This window comes from Martes martes (assembly GCF_963455335.1).
Source record: "Martes martes genome assembly, chromosome: 4".
NCBI classification, from domain to species: domain Eukaryota; kingdom Metazoa; phylum Chordata; class Mammalia; order Carnivora; family Mustelidae; genus Martes; species Martes martes.
This window is the reverse complement of record NC_137891.1, coordinates 113,412,601-113,430,974: the sequence shown is the minus strand read 5'-3', so window position 1 is coordinate 113,430,974 and position 18,374 is coordinate 113,412,601. Positions and strand designations below refer to the sequence as shown.

At 35.2% G+C, this 18,374-nt stretch overlaps 1 protein-coding gene across 1 annotated transcript; it reads right to left on the bottom strand.

The window, feature by feature from the left end:
• Window positions 1-1,875: 1,875 nt before the first annotated feature.
• Window positions 1,876-17,990, bottom strand: TMED5 (transmembrane p24 trafficking protein 5). The gene is made up of 4 exons (XM_080800906.1): window positions 17,529-17,990; window positions 11,765-11,862; window positions 7,410-7,593; window positions 1,876-4,489 (listed from the first exon to the last, which is right to left on the bottom strand). The coding sequence occupies exons 1-4, from the start codon at window positions 17,715-17,717 to the stop codon at window positions 4,271-4,273; spliced, it is 690 nt and encodes a 229-aa protein (XP_080657032.1). The 5' UTR covers window positions 17,718-17,990; the 3' UTR covers window positions 1,876-4,270.
• Between the last annotated feature and the right edge of the window lie 384 nt (window positions 17,991-18,374).

Here is an 18,374-nt window from a genome sequence, read left to right as displayed (position 1 = left end):
TCTGCTTGGGATTCACTCCCTCTCCTTCTGCCCTCTTTCTTTAAAATAAATCAATCTTAGGGCGCCTGGATGGCTCAGTTGGTTAAGCGACTGCCTTCAGCTCAGGTTATGATCCTGGAGTCTGGGGATCAAGTCCCACATGGAGGATCAAGTCTCACATCGGGCTCTCTGCTCAGCAGGGAGTCTGCTTCTCCCTCTGACCCCTCCCCCTTCTCATGCTCTCTCTCTCAAATAAAATCTTTAAAATAAATAAATCTTTTAAAAAATCTTGCTGGATTTTGATAGGAATTATGTTAAATTTATAGATTGAGGAAGAATTGACCTTCCATCCATGGTACATTAGTGGTACATTTTTCTACTTATTTGGATATTTAATCATTCACCAAATTTTATAATTTTCAGCATATAGATCTTATACACGTTTTGTTAGATTTACACCTAAGTATATCATTTTTGTTGGAGTGATTGTCAATGGTATTTTGGTTTTTGTTTCCAATCTGGTTTTGAGTATCAAGCAAGAATCCAGCAAAATGGAACTCTTAAATGTGTCTTTTTAAGCTGTGGCCTTTTCTTTCAGCTTTCTCCTACAAATAGCATTACTAGTCCTTTTAGAATTGAAGAGTAGAAAGGTTAGGCTTATTAGTCCCTCCTCCCACCTGACATCCAATATAAAAATAAACCATCTGACATTTGATAATTACCGCCACTTAAAAACTTCCAGGACTGGGGAGAAGTCTCTTTATATAGAAAGGAGTTCATTTCAGTGATGGATAACTGATTCTCTGTTCATTTTGCTGTTGACTTATGGTCACTGAAGACCTCCAGATTTTTCCCTGCTTGCCATTTTCTTTCAGATAAAAGAGAGAATTTCACAAGAGAGAAATTAAGTGTAACATAGCTCTAGTTTTTAATGACACAAACCTTTCAGAAACCCAGACACCTGGAAGTGATGGGAGTGCAGAAGCAGAAAGGTGCCTAAGGAATTCTATCAGCTTATAGGGGAAGAGTGTGTTGTCTGGATGGTATGAAGGAAATGACCAATAATCAACCTCCACCAAGCACTGGACTCTCTTAAATGTGATTTTGACCAAGTTTTAAAATGCTATCTAAAAATGTTTCTATAGACAAAGAAATAGGCTCAAAGGAATTTTGATTTGCCAGTATTCCAAACTTTTGGAAGTGACCTTTGCCCCTTTTTTTCTTTCCTGCTTCTTTATTTTGAGCATCTAATAGTTACAATGCATGTTTGGGCAACAGATGATTAAAACACACGTTAACAGAACTCCAGTGCAAGGTAGAATGACAAACAGAAGTACAGAGAACTATGGGTTTTCAAATGTAGGGGAGAGCCACAAATGGCTAAAATGAGATCAATGAAGGTTTTAAGGATTAGACAACATTTACAATAACTGGTTCATAAGATTTTCTTTGTGATTTTTATTCAGAACGGTATTCACTGCTCATTTAATATGGCTATTCACAACTATAAATCAATTTTAGAAACGTTGATTGTGTATTAAGATGAAGTTATTACATGCTGAATCTTTTAAAAGTTTAAGGTAAAGAATTATTTGGGGAGGCTTACAATTATAGGTACTCAATTTTTGTAATTTTAAGATATAATAACAATACTGAAGAAGAGTAAACATACTTAACATAAAATTACATTTCAGTTTATAATTTATTTCCATGCTACTTCAACCACTTAATTACCTTCTATACCTTGACATTCACTTACCTTCTAACCTTGACATTCACATGAAAGAACGACACATCATTAATGACCCAAATGCAAATAAGAATAAACTCTAGGCCTTAAATATTGTATTTTTAAGAGTTTAACTAAAAACTGAAGACAAAATCAGACATTAAGTGGTAAGTTGCTTAATTTTAATTTCAAAACTCAATATTGACATTTAAAAAACCATTAAGCAGATAAGCTATATGCCTTTAGAAATATTTAATTCTTTGCTAATTATACTTTTTTGGTTAATACAAGTAACATCCTTCTTAAGCCCACTCTTCATTTTGTGCCTATAAAAATAAAATTGTCCTCAATAATCCTAAATTCTTTGTTTCCAGATAAGGCCATTATAAGATAAGACATTACACTGACTCATAGGTTTAAATCAGTGGCACAAATCATCATAGATAATTTAACAAATTCATTGTTAGACAAGGAATCAGAGTACAGTACAGTAACCAGCCAGAGGTAGAATTCTTAATCACAGTTTTATAGAAAAGATGCAGTAGTTTCTATCTGTACTGTTTTATTAATTATAGTATGGCAAGGTTGCTTCTCATTATAAGTTTAACAGAAGGGGGGACGGAGAGGTCTCTTCATAAGTGATTGTTGGCCCTTGTTTTGCATGTATTGTAGGCACTACTCCTGGACACTTAAAACATTTTCTTGGCCAGTTAAGGTAATCAATTATATATGGCATTTACCTCATTTTTAAAAAGCTTCATAGTAGGGATAGCTAACCTTTTTGTCCTCCCAAGGGTGTAAGAAGGAGGGAAGGAAATAAATCTCTTTTGTACCGCTCTGACTGTAAATTAATAACTGAAACCATTCTCTCAAGATCATTGCTTATTAAGAATTCCAGCAGTAGTAATGTACAGAGAGGTTCTATACTCAAATTTTTAAGTTGATTGTTTCTAACGCCTATTTGTCTTAATATTACAAATGGGTATAACCTAAAAATTCTATTTAATTCATGATGTAGCTAAATTACTAGTATTTGAGTAATGCTCCACAGATTGCAATAAGCAAGGATGGCAGAGATTTACATAGTTATTCACATACTGACTTTAAATTTGGGATTCTGTGGGCTTTCAAATCCTTACTTGAATGTCAATAAATAAAGTGATCAGAAAGGTCATTTAATGAAAGTTATAACAATTGTATGTACCTAGTGCTAAACCTCACAGTAGAGTTTGTTTCATAAAATGTACCTGAATACTTATAAAAGACAATTCAAAACAGAATAAAACAACTGCAGAAAAATAAAACCCTAGCCAATATAGTTTCTTCAGTTATCTGGGATTTAGTCTCATGATTGATACTAGGATTGGGTCTTTATGATTAATCAATCAGATTAGATTAAGTGAACTTTTTAAAAAAAATATGTAGTAAGGATTTATTAGAAAAACAAATATTGAATAATTTATGATATAAAATGATTCGAATAAAGTGAAGTTAATTTTGATCAGATGTTCTCAAGCTTACCTAAATTCTTCTTGATTGTTGTTGTTTTTGAGAACTCAGAAAAAGAGATATTTAAGACCTAGATATTTCAAGATATTTCAAGCAATATTTCCTTCACAACTGTTGATAATAATGTATTATCCAAGTCAGTAGTCATGTTAAAACTAACATAACACTGCTAAGATGATATAATATAAAAATAAAATTATTTTACCTCACATTTAATTTCAGAATTCTAGATCTTAGTTAAGGACTTGACAAAATGTGTCCCTATGGAGACTGAGCAGCCTTTAGCTACTTCATTTCAAAGAGAAAATTTGTTCCAATTTCCATGATGACTGAGCATTTTTAAGAATTATCAAGATGCTGGCCTTTGGGGAATATAAGCTAAGTATATAATACTTTTGCTAATATTTAAATTCAAATGTATTTGGTTATAAAAAAATCTCACAAATCGGTTTTTCATAGCTATGCTTCTGTTTACATTATAGGAGAGAGACATATATAAAAAGAAAAGTTGAGTTTTTGTTTTCTAAAGATATATCCAATCCATGATTAGGTAATTCTCAGATGATTTATAATTTAATATACTGAAAAATTATACATTTAATTTATAATCGCTACATTTACAAAGAAACTTCAATATACTGAAAACTTCTAATTTGTAATTGCCACATGTACAAAGAAACTTCTAGATAAGACAATCTTTTAAAAACAATGTTTGGTGTTGCATTTAGCCCAAAGTTCATTTATTTAAATCACCTATGACATTTGCAAAATTTTTTCAAACTTAGGAAAAGCTGATTAATATGGCTTCATTCAATTATACCTACACTCTGTGAAATATTTCTGCTATACACTTAAGTACAAGTGAAGCAATAAGATTACTTGCACAGATGAAAGTGAAGACTCCTTTCACCTTAAAATTATACTCATTTCACACTTGTGGTAATGCCTGAAAACATTTTTTAAAAAGACTATTAATGGTCTTGATTATAACAGTGTATTGCATTTCTCCATCTTTTTTTTTTTTTTCAGTATTAAGTACTCTAGTTTAAAGTTTTAAGTTCTACTTTTCCTCTTATCTTCAAATAGACTCTTTAGCATGTAAACTTGAATGGCTGACACTACCACCATTACCACTAAGTTAACCATAGACCAGAAATTGACTCTATCAAAGTTGCTTTCTTGTATGTTTCGATCACGAGCTTCAAATGCTCTAAGCAGAGTCTGGATATGACCACTTTTGCTTAGTCTGGCCTTGATACTGTTGATGGATTCCTGGAGATAAATAAAATAATTTTACTATAAAGGAATGCTCAGTAATTTTAAATTAATTTAAACATGTGAGTCACAGTACCCTGACACTCATAGTAGTTTTAGATCCAAACAATTTTTTTTATATAAATTTTTTTTTTTTTTTTTTTTTAAAGATTTTATTTATTTATTTGACAGAGAGAGATCACAGTAGACAGAGAGGCAGGCAGAGAGAGAGAGAGGGAAGCAGGCTCCCTGCTGAGCAGAGAGCCCGATGTGGGACTCGATCCCAGGACCCCGAGATCATGACCTGAGCCGAAGGCAGCGGCTTAACCCACTGAGCCACCCAGGCGCCCCAGATCCAAACAATTTTAATTAAGGGACAGGTACTACCTTAGCTTACCTAAAGATCTGTAAGTTTATGTAACAGTTCTCCTGATATATTTAAATTACTGTTTACAGATACTTAACAGAGGAGCAAAGCTAAGGTAAATTGAAAATAAATAATGTGAAAATATATTTCAGTAGCAGAGTGCCAGGAATTTTATATATACTATTTCTTAGCCCTCACAACCATAAGAAAAAGACTAGTTTAAAAAAAAAAGAAAAAGAACCCCAGCTTTTAGATATCTTTATATAATACACAGTGTTTATAGTAGTTTCTTCGAATGTTAGTCTTGTCCAATTTAGCGTCTAGCAAAATACCCAATGTTTTCATCTCAGAAAATAATAGTGAAATTAGAAAACCTTCCAATTTTTGATATACATATTATAATCCAAAAGTATTATTTTTTAATACAAAAATGTTCCAAGATTACATTTGTAAAACAAGCTTATCAAAATGCACTCTAAGTTGCACATCTGAAAAACCTATTTTTATAGTAGTGTTCTGGTGAGGGAAGTGATTTATAAACTATAAAAGGGCTTTATGAATGTAAGTTAAAATTAAGTTGAGATTTGAAATGATGTCAAAGTACAGCTGACCCTTGAACATGGGGGTTAGAGAGACCAATGCCCTGCAGAGTTAAAATCCACATAAAACTTTGATTCCTGAAAACCTTTACTAATAGCGTACTGTTGACCAGAAGCCTTACGTAAACAATCAAGACACATTTCCTGTTATATATATTATATACATTACATACTGTATTCCTACAATAAAGTAAGCTAGTGAAATGAAAATGTTACTAAGAAAATCATAAGAGAATATACATTTACTGAAAAAAATCTGTGCATAAGTAGACCTGCACAGTTCAACTGCGCATTGTGCAGGGGTCAATGTACTTATGAGAAAAATAAGAAAATACTAGAAACAGATTTTCCTGGATAGTCATCTTGCTTAAAATCCTTATTTAAGCAAAAACTATACTCAAAATTTCAGACTTTCTGCTAAACCTACAAAACTACAAAGTGTAATATTTATCATTTGGGCATTTCTGTAAAGCAAATTACCTAGTAATATAAATATTTTCTAGAAAAATAAGGAATTCAGATCCCCAAATAAAAAGATCATGCATAGTTCTTTTCAATATTATAGCAAGGATAACCAAATACAAAATTATTTATCAAAGTTTGCTGTTACGATACAAATTTTTGGGAAATAAAGCTCCTGAAAGACATCTTTCTTTAACAACAACAACAACAAAAAAAGACCTATTAGTATTTAAGCCATATTTGAGTCTGAACTTGTCATTTTGTTTAACCATGGGAATGAATTAAATCTCTTGAGAATCCAGTGAAGTACTAATAAGATTTATAAGTACTAGTATTTTAGTTTTGTTGGCAAAATAAATTTAAAATGGAAGAGTAAGTTAATATGACTGAAATTTAAAAGATATATACATGGGAAATTATGTTGAGATAAAAAACTATTGTTGTAAAAATTTATACCTATCAAACTTAATCCTTTCAGTTTGCATTCATAGTAACACCAGTGGAAAAGGTAAGAAAACTAACATTTATTATGCGATACACTGTTTAAAAGCACTTAGACACACATCATTTCTTATTTCATCCTCACAACTCTATCCCCATTTTGCAGGTGAGGAAACCAAGGCTCTGAGGGCTCAGTCACTAAGCAATCACACATACATGACTGGCTAATTTTCTGACTTCTTAAGCTAACTGATCTACATACAAGTATGTCTCTTCTGCTGTTTGACAGCTGCTTTCCTAAAAAACCTCAAGTGATCAGAATATAAGTTATTTTTAAAAATCCAGGTTATAAGACTATTAGAGTTTACACAGTTTTAATTTGCAATGACCATGTTACTTCTCTTGCAGGAATTTCTACAATACATCTATATACACTATTTACAAATATCACTCAGTAAATTCTATCATTTGATTATATCTACCTGTGGCTGAAGGGTAGTGACCTTTCCCCCTATCACCAGTAATATTAACAAGTAGATTCTTATACATGCACATTTCATTATGCATGTAAATGGTAGAGCAATTCAAACAAAGAAGCCATATTCTAAAAGGTTTTACTCTTGAATGTAGTCCTAGTTTCTGATAACTGCTAGGTCTGGTCTGAGTGATATAAACAGTGTTCCCAAATTAATCAATTAATAAGAAATTTCATGTTATAAAAATTATGCTGTGGGAAAAATGCCTATAACACCTTAAGAGTTTACAAATTGCTCAACTTTTTTCTCTGTGCAAGTATGCTATAGATCATTACATTCTTCTGTTTGTGAACACTAAGGGAGTTTATAGTTAAGAAGAGTCTGTTCAAATTCTAGTTCACCCCTCTCTAGTTATGTGACAAACGTTACTTAATCTCCCCTAAACCACAATTTCCTCTTCGGAAAGATGACGATAAGTAATCCTCATAGAGTTAAGTAAAGATTACATGAGATAATGCAGAGAAAAATGCTTATTTCAGTGCCTATCACACAGACCTCTGGATAATTTTTATTTATTAAAAGACCATACTGACCAGGATGTCTTCCAGTTTCATGTCCAACATGTCTGTGCCAGTAATATATTTCTTCCAGTCCTCTTGCTCTTGCTCCTGTTCTCCCATATTATCCAGGATTAATTCAAAGAAAATCACCTTCTCAGAAATGGTGCTGAATGTATTATCAAAGCAGAACATGTAGTCACCATCTTCAGTCTCTACCCTGTATTAAAAAAAGTACAGTTCACAGTATAGTTCAGTTATCTGTACGTCCTATTTGGGATCAAAGGAAAAACTACTATAGGTAAGAAATAACATAGTTTATAGTAATTGGATAGTTTGCTGATAAAAGGACTTCCTTAGTATTGAAAGATAATTTAAAATTTCTTGGGAAAGATGCAACCTGGAAATATATATGGAAATATATATTTATTTTATATATATGGTTGCAACTTAGATGTGCTTGGCATTTACTCAGGAAGTTATGGTAAAAGATCTTGACCTAATTTTGGTAAAAGATCTTGACCTAATTTTTGGGAAAGGATAGGATTAAAAACATAGATACATGATACCTCACAATGATCTTTAGTATTTATATATTAGGAGTAACTTATCATGAGTTCAATTCATATGCAAATATGACCACAAACCTCCCCTTTAACTGAGATTACTTTCTTTCTTTTTTTTTTAATTAAATTTTTTATTTATTTTCAGCGTAACAGTATTCATTGTTTTTAAACTGACTTTTGTTTTCAAAAGTGATGGATTGTTCTAAATGCTTTCTTCCAGGCCTCCCACAGATTAAGAACATCTTTATAACATAGGTTCACAAAGATTAAGGATCAGTGGCCAACAATCGGAGATCTACTCTCAGTGGTATTAGCTTTCAGAATAAATGCCACTCACATCTAAGTTAAACTTGTACCTTGGTCTCATTAGCTTCACATTTATAATAATTGGCCTATAACATCTGATTCTTTAACTCAATCTCCACTTCTTTTCTACCCCTATATCCAACTTATTTAGTTTAAGCATAAGAGAGAAGTACTCAGCAATTTGACTGGATCTTAACATATATACTATAAATAAAAAATAGCCAATACTTATATACCCCTTTATAATTTATACACTATTTTAGTTCTTTTAATCCTTACCATCATATTTGCAAGTAGGCATAACTGACCTTTTCAAGGTAAGTAAAATAAGGTTCACATAAATTAAAATACTTGCCTATGATCACACAGCCTGTCATAGGCATAGACGAAGCTTGGTTTTCTGACTCTCATGTTAATTGATCTTTCTTTTCTATAGTACTGTTCAGAGCCTGTCTGCATTCCTTGCAATCTCCTCAGTCATGACAAACCTTTGTCTTGAGGATGTATTTAACCTTTGGAAGAAGCCTGAAGAATATACTGGCGGATACAGTGGGGAACAATTTTAAAAGGAAAAAAAATGTTACGACTATTGTGTAAAGTTCAATTTTAATCACTTTTAAATTTAACTCAATTTTGTTTAATTTTATTTAACTGAACTTTATTTAGCCATTCTTAACCCTGCACTGGATAAAAAGGAGAAGCTTTGTACTTACTCTTTTTACATGTAAAGTACAGATAAACAAACAGTACAAAAACTGGTTTTAAAATTTCATGGCCAGGGGCGCCTGGGTGGCTCAGTGGGTTAAAGCCTCTGCTTTCGGCTCAGGTCATGATCCCAGGGTCTTGGGATGGAGCCCCATGTCGGGCTCTCTGCTCAGCAGGGAGCCTGCTTCCTCCTCTCTCTCTCTCTGCCTGCTTCTCTGCCTACTTGTGATTTCTGACTGTCAAATAAATAAATAAAATCTTAAAAAAAAAAAAAAGAATGATGGATGCTACTTTAAAAAAAAAAATTTCATGGCCAGGTTATGAGACAGAAAAGTCTAGAAAGGTTGCATGGGGAGAAGAGTAAAAAAGAAAGTTTGAGAAGCACTGACACATGGATGAACTTCAGCATGTGTATGGGAAAAAAACCAGATGTCTTTCTACTTCACAGTCATTCCTATACTAATCTCTTTCTAAATCTGTGTTGACTGCTTTTAGTAGGAAGGAACTTTAATACTATAAATGATACAAAATTTTATCCAAATAAAAACAGCACAGTTAATTTTCCCTTCAAGTAGAAGCAGTAGTCCAGAACAGATAAATTCTGGTTAAGAGTTATAGTAATGTTAATTCAGTTGTCTAGAAAAATATAAACACACAAACACACAAACAGACTTCTCATTCCTGGAAGTGCCAGCCAATAGGTATTACTTAAGCTGTTTATAGTTCTGTTTGGAGACATTTTTACTAACCCTGCCTTCTGAAAAGACAATATTTGTTTTAAGGATTTAAAAAAAAAAATTTTCAGTGCCATAACAGATTCTTTATAACTGGCCTTTAAAAAGTTAATATAGCTAAAGATAAAATTTTATTTATTTATTTATTTTGAAGATTTTATTTATTTATTTGAAAGACAGAGATCACAAGTAGGCAGAGAGGCAGGCAGAGGGAGAGGAAGGGAAGCAGCTCCCTGCTGAGCAGAGAGCCCGATGTGGGGCTCGATCCCAGGACCCTGGGATCATGACCTGAGCCAAAGGCAGAAGCTTTAACCCACTGAGCCACCCAGGTGCCCCGATAAAATTTTATTTAAATCTGATTTTTTAGAAAGTAGATTTGTAAATTGGGTGTAGTGATTAAGAGTGAGTTGGACAGGCTGGTTTTAAATCCTGGCTCTGCTGTTCACTAGCTGTGTAACTTTCATTAACCTACTTTAGGGCTCTATGCCTCAATTTCTTTATTGATAACATGATAAATCATGTACCTCATAGGACTGCGGAGAGAATAAAAAAATAAATATAAAGTGCTTAGAACAGTAGCTTGGCACATTGAAAGAACTCAATAAATGTTAATGTTAACATTTACTCATAAACTAATTCTTTTATCCCCCACTGGTTTAATGAGAGGTAATTCTATGCAGGAAAGTAATAAGGTACCTTTTCCCGCTAACAGTTAATCTTAATTTATCTCTAAAGGAAAAGAGAAAATTGGAGGAAAAAATGACAAATTCTATAGATTTTCTAGATTCTGAAATTTAAAGATGAGCTACATTTTTAGTTTCTGTTCATATAACTATCAAAGAGAAAGCAAAGTTCCAAATATATCAATCGAAACTGACTTTTTAAATCTATTTCTCTATTTTACTTATTAATAATTTATACAAGATAAAAGATAAGAAATTTAAAAATGTTTTAAATAGAAAAACCTTTAAAAATTTAAAAATTAAATAAAGCACTCTGAAAAGAGTATCATAGTTGGGATATTTTCCTCCTCATTCATTCATACATGTGTTTAGTATTTACTATCAATTACATGCCAAGTATGCTGGTTAACAAAGACCAGTAACTATAATAGCTAGTACTTACACAGTGCTATGTGCCAGAGATGTTCTAAGCATCGTATGGTAGAAAGCAAAAATTCTGATCCATCCTGCTTCCTCCTCTTAACAAATGTGTATCCCTTCAGACTTACTTAACTTCTCTGAGACTCCTTGTCTGTAAAATGGGAATTGAGGAATCAAATAATCTCTCATAGTGGATTGGAATGATTAATTTGAGGCATATAAAATGCAAAGCCTAGTTTATGGCAAATTTTAGATTGTATTTGCTTTTCTTCTTCCTGTAAACTCACAGTTTAGTTTTAATGCAATAAGTAAACAAAGTGCTACAGTACAATGATAGAATGAACAGGGAAACACACCACTGAGATACAAAAAAGAGAAGTGAGAGATTAAGAGGGCATATATAGCCCTTTGTCAAATTCTAAACTTACAACAAGTTATTTTCTTTCTTTCTGGTTTCCTATGGTCATACCTTTTACTATCACATCTTCTAATTCTCTATAAAGAATGAGGTTTGAGTGAGAAAAATCCCAACTTTTACATGCATACATACATAAAACATACACACAAAGATGTACTATACTTGTTTTTTTAAGAAAGGAAATAGTGGGCAAAGATGCTATAGCCAGCAGCTCAACTATAGGATACATACCTGGAATAGTAATTTAAAATGGAAAGGTTGTGCTAGTCAGAAAGACAGGCTTAAAATGCCCCAACAGACTGAATGTAATACCTAGTGCCTATTCATGTTATTTAATCAAAGCAACGAAAAAATTGGGGATCAATACAAAATGCCTGAAAAAGGAGAAAAAAGTCAATGAAAGACATTTTAGTTTATGATAGACCACTATCTAGGACTGTTTAAAATGTTCATATGGAATCATTTAATACTGATGTTTGGATTTAAAGTGCTAAATTTCCCTGCCTTGCAGATAGCCCACTGGCATTACTTAGCCCAAGGAACTCAAGAGATCACTTACGTGTGAACTCCATCTGATTTTCTTTGTTCAAAAACTAAGGTTCTTCCTTCTGGAGAGGCAAGATGGAAGTCAATATCTAATCCTGCTCCATCTAAAACCTGTAGAAAAGCACAAAAGAAAAGAACACATTAAAAATTCTGAAAATAAAAAATATATAAAGTAAATCACATGATGAAAGATTTTTTTTTTTACATGAAAAGATTTTCTTTCTAAACTTAGGTAAAGAAAGTCAACAATGAATGTAAGGCCTAGAAAGGAGCACAAAGATCATCCAATGCAATTCCATTAATTTTGGAGCTTTCTTACCAATTCTGTTGCCATCACCTAACTTTAGGCCTTATAAATATTACTGTAATAATCTTCCTAAAATGGTGCCTTGATTGAGAAGCCCTGTAGAGTGGAAGGAAACACAGAAGGGAGTTCAAATGGTAAACCTTTTTACTTAGGCAATTTAGAGCATGCTATGTAACTTTCCTGAGTTTGTTTCCTCTTCAATAAAATAATAATTAGCTATTTCTTAACCCAGAACTCAAAACTTCCAAGATCTGACTCCAGTTGACTTCTTCAGTGCATTCACTTATTATTCCCCCAATATGAACTGAATATTTCAAGTAGGCTATATGCTTACTGGTCAGTGAACAGAGTCTGTTCCTTTAGAATCCCAAAATGATGATAATAGCTAACAATTACAGGGTATGCCACACACTGTTTTAAGTGCTTTATCTGGGTTAATTTCCTCACAACAACTCTAAGAGATAGGTCTTATTACTGTTCTCAGTAAAACAAAAGAACCAAACAACAGAAAAAAAACGGGGAAAAAAAAGAGGCAGACAGAAACACTTTTCTCAAGGTAGATACAGTCAATGAAGGCAAGGTCAAAATTTGAACTCAGCAGTTTTTTTCTGATAACTACTCTTTTTCCTATTTAACACTCCATTTTCTTTTTCTTGGTGTTTTTTTTTTTTTTAAACATATAATGTATTATTTGCTTCAGGGATACAGGTCTGTGAATCATCAGTCTTACACAACTCACAGCACTCACCATAGCACATACCCTCCCCAATGTCCATCACCCAGCCACCCCATCCCTCCCATCCTACTCCCCTCCAGCAACCCTCAGTCTGTTTCCTGAAATTGAGAGTCTCTTATGGTTTGTCTCCCTCCAATGGAATGATATAAAAAAAATTACCTGTTCTTGTGCTCTACTTACTTATCAACAGAAGTAGTTTCAAATAGCTAGTTAAATATATAATTCTCTTTCATCTTCAAATCCCAATAAAATGAAGAAAATACATAATGATATAAATAACAACACTGGAAATCTAGGAAGATTGTTAACAGACATGAAGAGTAAGGAATTTCTGGAAGATAGTCCACTGAGCAAAGGATATGTCCAGCTACCAATAGTTATCAATCTCAAAATTCTCACTGAAACAGACTAGAGAGAAACATTTGTTGAAATCAATGCCCTCTTTTTCATGTTACTGGTTTTACTGCAAGGATTAAATTCTGAAAAAATAGTTAATATAAACAGAATTCAAATGTTTCTTCATATATATATCCTCAGAGAAATTTAAGAATATGTAATCCATAAAAATGAGGTTACTGTATGAAACAAATAAGATAAAAAACGCTGTTGCCAAAATAAAGCCTTAACAAATGTAATGACAGCAGAATGAATATGGAGAGAGACTCAAAATCAGAGAACTGGAAGGAACCATGGAATTCTCAGAACAAGGTAAAAAAGTACAGGTGAAAAGTATGAGAAAAATGGTAAAACCCTTTGTGAAGGACCGAGGTAAAGATTTCAGATATCCAACAAGCATTTCAAAGAAGAGACTCAAGAGAAATGAAGGGAGGAAATCATCAAATAAGAGAACAAAAATTCTTACTTCAAAAGATAAATATCTTTAGACTGGAAGGTGCTAATAGATGTGAAAGATAAAATCCTACTGACTTTCCCAAAGGATTTAAAAAGAACAACCTAGAAACTTCCAGTGATAAGTAGTAGAGAACTGCAAAACAAGAACTGGGATTGGCATCAGAATTCTTACATATAATACTAGATGCAAAAAACAATACAGCCATGCCTTCAATGATCCCAAGTAAAAGAAAATTATATTTATTAAAGTGAAAGCAAAAAGTTTATCCAAGGACTCAAAGCATTTTAAAAGAATTACTCAAAGGTATCTTCTAAAAAAAAAAAAAAACAAAAAAAGATACATATTACATCAGAATATAAGAGATCTAACAAAAGGGCGCCTGGGTGGATCAGTCGTTAAGCCTCTGCCTTCAACTCAGGTCATGATCCCAGGGTCCTGGGATTGAGCCCCACATTGGGCTCCCTGCTCAGCAGAGCCTGCTTCTCCCTCTCGCACTCCCCCTGCTTGTGTTCCCTCTCTTTCTGTGTCTCTCTCTGTCAAATAAATAAAATCTTAAAAAAAAAAAAAAGATCTAACAAAACTAAAAGATTTCAGTAAAACAGGGTTTAAAAGATACTACTGGTAGTGGCTGTCAGGCTTAATGAAATTGTTAAAAACAGTAAGAACACAGAAGATAACTTAAAAATATATAAAACACAATTTTTAAAAAAGATTTTATTTATTTATTTGAGAAAGAGAAACAAAACACAAACAGGTGGAGGGGCAGAGAAAGAAGGAGAAGCAGGCTCTCCGCTGAGCTGGGAACCCGACACGGGACTCGATCTCAGGACCCTGGGATCATGACCTGAGCTGAAGGCAGACACTTAACTGACTGAGCCACCCAGGTGTCCCTATAAAACACAGTTTTAAAACATAAAAATATTTATTTAAAAAACACCATAATCTGAAACTAAACTTCCCCATAATTTCACTAGAAGATGATGAGTGCCACTCTCTCTAGTCTGTACTGTTATTGTAACAGTCTTTCAGTTCCTCAAAGGCTTTCTTCTGTCTTCTTCATCAATGCCAATTTAAATTACCCCCTTGTGCCTAATAAGACTGATTTTTCTACAGATCTGAACTCTACTTCTGGAATGTCTTCTCTCAATTCCCAGATGCAATTAAGTCCTCCTCTTAAACCTTCTCATAACCTACCTTCATAGCACTTATTAGAGTTATAATTTTACATTTATTTGTAAAGTCTGATTACTGTCTTCTTCCATACTAGATTGTATGAGAACATGGACTATATTTTTACTCACCATTACATCTGCAGCACTTAGCATAGTGCTCCAACAAAGTAAGCACTTAGGAATGATTTTTAAAAAGTTAACTGAATGATCTAGTTTATTCATAAGATTTATGTATTGACATTTAAAATTTTCAAGAACTTAATAAAATGTTGGGCTTGTCAATTATTCTAAAAGTGTCCTAAAGCTGAAAAGTAACAAATGTTAAAAATTTTCAATATGTCACAGTAACCCAAGGGCAATGTCTGGAATGTCTGTTCCCTGACATTTTAAAAACGAAGACAAAAAAGCAATAGCTTGTTGTTGTAAAATTAATCATGCAGTTGGAAAATGCAAACAAAAAGTTGAAGATTATCTCTTACCCTACGTACCCCTCAACCTTGTCTAGGACTACAGACATTAAATCATTTTACTTCTTTCTTCAATCAAAACAATTAAGTTGTTTAGGGGGATTACTTCGGGATATCAGTCCCTTTAAGAGTGACTAAAGATGCATAAAGTTAAACCAAGCCAGCTGTATAATAATAAAGTTAAACCAAGCCAGCTGTATAATTCCAGAAACATAAATGTATTAAAATCAACATTCACTGCCTATTTACTAGTGTCAGGGATGGTCTATGAACACTTACTAACTCATTTTTTCAAATCAACTCTATGAGGTAATTACTATTATCTCTATTCTACAAGCAAGAGGTTAAGTAACTTGTTCCAATTACATAGGTAGTAAGTGACAGAGTTAGGATTTCAACCCAAGCATTTTAACTCTACAGGTCTTATAATCCTAAGAGGTCAGTAGTTCATATACAATTCATCCCTAATACTAACACCTGGATAAATATTAAGGAATTTTCAAATAATAAAAATTGTTTCTTACATGGATTATTTCACTAACCCCCAGTTGGGTTTCCTTGCCTCTAATTTTGCCCTCTTTTTCCACATTGTACCCAGTGATGTATCTGGAAAACATTTCTGTTACCATGCTGCTTATATCTTCAATGGCCCTTGTACAGAACAAGGGCAAAGCCACTCAGCATGGCACAAGAGGCTAAGATTCATGATCCATGATCCAGCCTCCTGACCTCTCCAGTCTATTTTATTTCTACTCTCACCTTAGACTTTACAGTTTTTAGGTCAGTTTTTAGGACACTTCTAGTGTCCACATATTGCCCACCAACAAAACACATTATGCATTTTTGTAACTATTCATGTTTTATTCCTTTTCCTGAAATGCCCCTCTTTCCTTGCATTCTTGTCTCACTTAAGCATCTTTCAGGATTCAAATTTATTTTCTCCAGGAATCCTTTTCTGAAACACCAGAGAAGTGGCTGTCCTCTAAGAGCACTTAACGATACTTTATTGAAATTAGCTGTTTATTAGCACAGTATCCCTTAAATAATTAGATCCTTAAAAAAACGGATGCTTTTTTTTTGTCCGTGTAATAGTTCGTCATCTTATCCACACTCCTCCCATCCTGGCCTCCCACCTGCCAATTACTGGCACATGGTAAATGAACTTTTGAACTACACTGGAAATCAATAAATGTTGCGTTCTAGGCCCAATTTTGCCTACTATCTGACTTCAGATACTGCGCTATTGCTTTCCTTAAATATCTATAAATAATTTAATTCTAAGTTTCCTTCCGATGAAAATTCTACATAACTTACTTAACTCTATACACGACAGTAATTGTTGAAAAAATTCTTTGCATCAACCTAAAAAAAACTTATTATAAATTAAGTAATCTGTGAAAAAATTAAAAGGGGAACCACACCAATGCATCCTGTTTTGTTTGTTTTTTTCTTAGTGCTACCCAGAAACATCAAAATTAGCTGTGTGGAACTAGCAAGATTTCTTCTAAGAAATAACCCACTATCACAATAACTTCATAAATTAAGGCAAATCCCTACGTAATATTATGAAGACACTAAAAAGAAAACAATGATATGGGGGAAGGGGGAAATGCTTACAATGATGAATTAAAAGTCATAGTTTTAATATACAATTAAATATTGCTTGATTTAAAAATATGTAACTGAGAAGGGAGGGCACCCCATTAAATACATCAAGAGCTCCTTTCAAAATATTCCAAAATCGGATTTAGTGATAATCACAAATTCACAATTCAAAAATCCTTAAATGAAGCAATGATAGGGAAGATTTATAATGCCGTAATTGGGTGAGCGTGGTGGGGATAGCAAACCAAGTGTCATCATCTCCTCCAATGATGAAGGAGAACGTGTTATCAGTCCTGAATTGCGAAATTCCCAATACCGGAGCATGTGCCGGTTAGCAAGGCGATGGGCGAATTATGAAACAAAAGGGAACACCACCAAGATCACCACCGCTGGCCTCTTTCCGACTGGAGGAAAGGGGAGAGGACGGGTAGTCAATTCCAGGTCCCGCCTAACTTCTGGGTCCCCGGCCCCAGGAGAGCCAAGCCTCGCGCGCCTGCGCGGAGCGGGCCGGCTACCCGGGCGGCCCTTGCCTCTTCACCACCCCCGGGACTCCACAAGAAGTTTCCAAGCGGGTGAGAGGCGAAGACGCGGTGTAGCTGGGATAAAGGAAGGAGGCTGGCTCACCCTCCGCACTTACTTGGTACTCAATCTCCAGCGAGGCCTTCAGGGGCATGGGCTGGTAGAAACACTCCTTCTGGCCGGCCGGAAGGGTAAACGTGAAGTCGCTGTCTAAGGAGGGCGTGAAGCCGGCCGCCCCCGGCAGCAGCACTGAGAAGAGAGTGGCCAGGAGGAGCACTGGGCAGGGTAGCCAGATCTTGTCGCCCATCCCTGCCGGGGCGATCTCGGGCTGAAGAGACGCGGGAGGTATGGGTTATTGGCACCTAGGCTCCGCTTTTCCTCCCTGGACTCCTTGTGGTTGGCAGGGAAACCCCGCGCCTGAAGAAACCCCAGGTGGCGGCCGCGGCGGCAGCACAAAATCCCTCAGAGCGGGAAACGCCGGCCTCCGAAGGGTAGGGACCGAGGGGCGGGGCCAGCAGTCCTTTTCCGCACCCTTCTCGGTGTCGGCCCCCTCAGGCCCGGCGTGAGCGCGCTCCGCCTCACACGCGGGCGGCAGGTTCCCCTGGCTTCCCCCACACCAATGGGAGTCTTTGGGGTAATTGTGGGAAATGTAGTTCCGGGCGAGCGGGCTTGGACGCACTAGCAGAGCCCCGACAGGCCCCACCCCTTTGCGTCGCCACCCGCAGAGCCTGCGCGGGGGGCGGGGCTGCGGCCGGGGAGGTGCGTCCCCAACGGCTCCCGCGGCCGTTCGAACTCGGCGCAGCGGTGTTCCCTCGTTTCCCGCGTGGAGTGTTTGATGCTTCCACGCCCCGAGCTCGGGAGAGGGTACGAGGCTTCCGAACGCGGACGAGAGCGCGGCGCGCGCTGTTGTCAGGTGGGTCTACCTCCCAACTACGACTTGGGTGGTGAGTGACTGCTTGGAGGG

What these genes read in the sequence shown, in the direction of transcription:
- TMED5 (XM_080800906.1), bottom strand. Translation starts at nt 17,717, where the DNA reads ATGGGCGACAAGATCTGGCTACCCTGCCCAGTGCTCCTCCTGGCCACT. An exon ending in AAATCAGATGGAGTTCACAC is followed by an intron (nt 7,594 to 11,764) that starts GTAAGTGATCTC and finishes TTTTTAATACAG; the next exon opens with GGTAGAGACTGAAGATGGTG. An exon ending in TGAAACTGGAAGACATCCTG is followed by an intron (nt 4,490 to 7,409) that starts GTCAGTATGGTC and finishes ATTTATCTCCAG; the next exon opens with GAATCCATCAACAGTATCAA.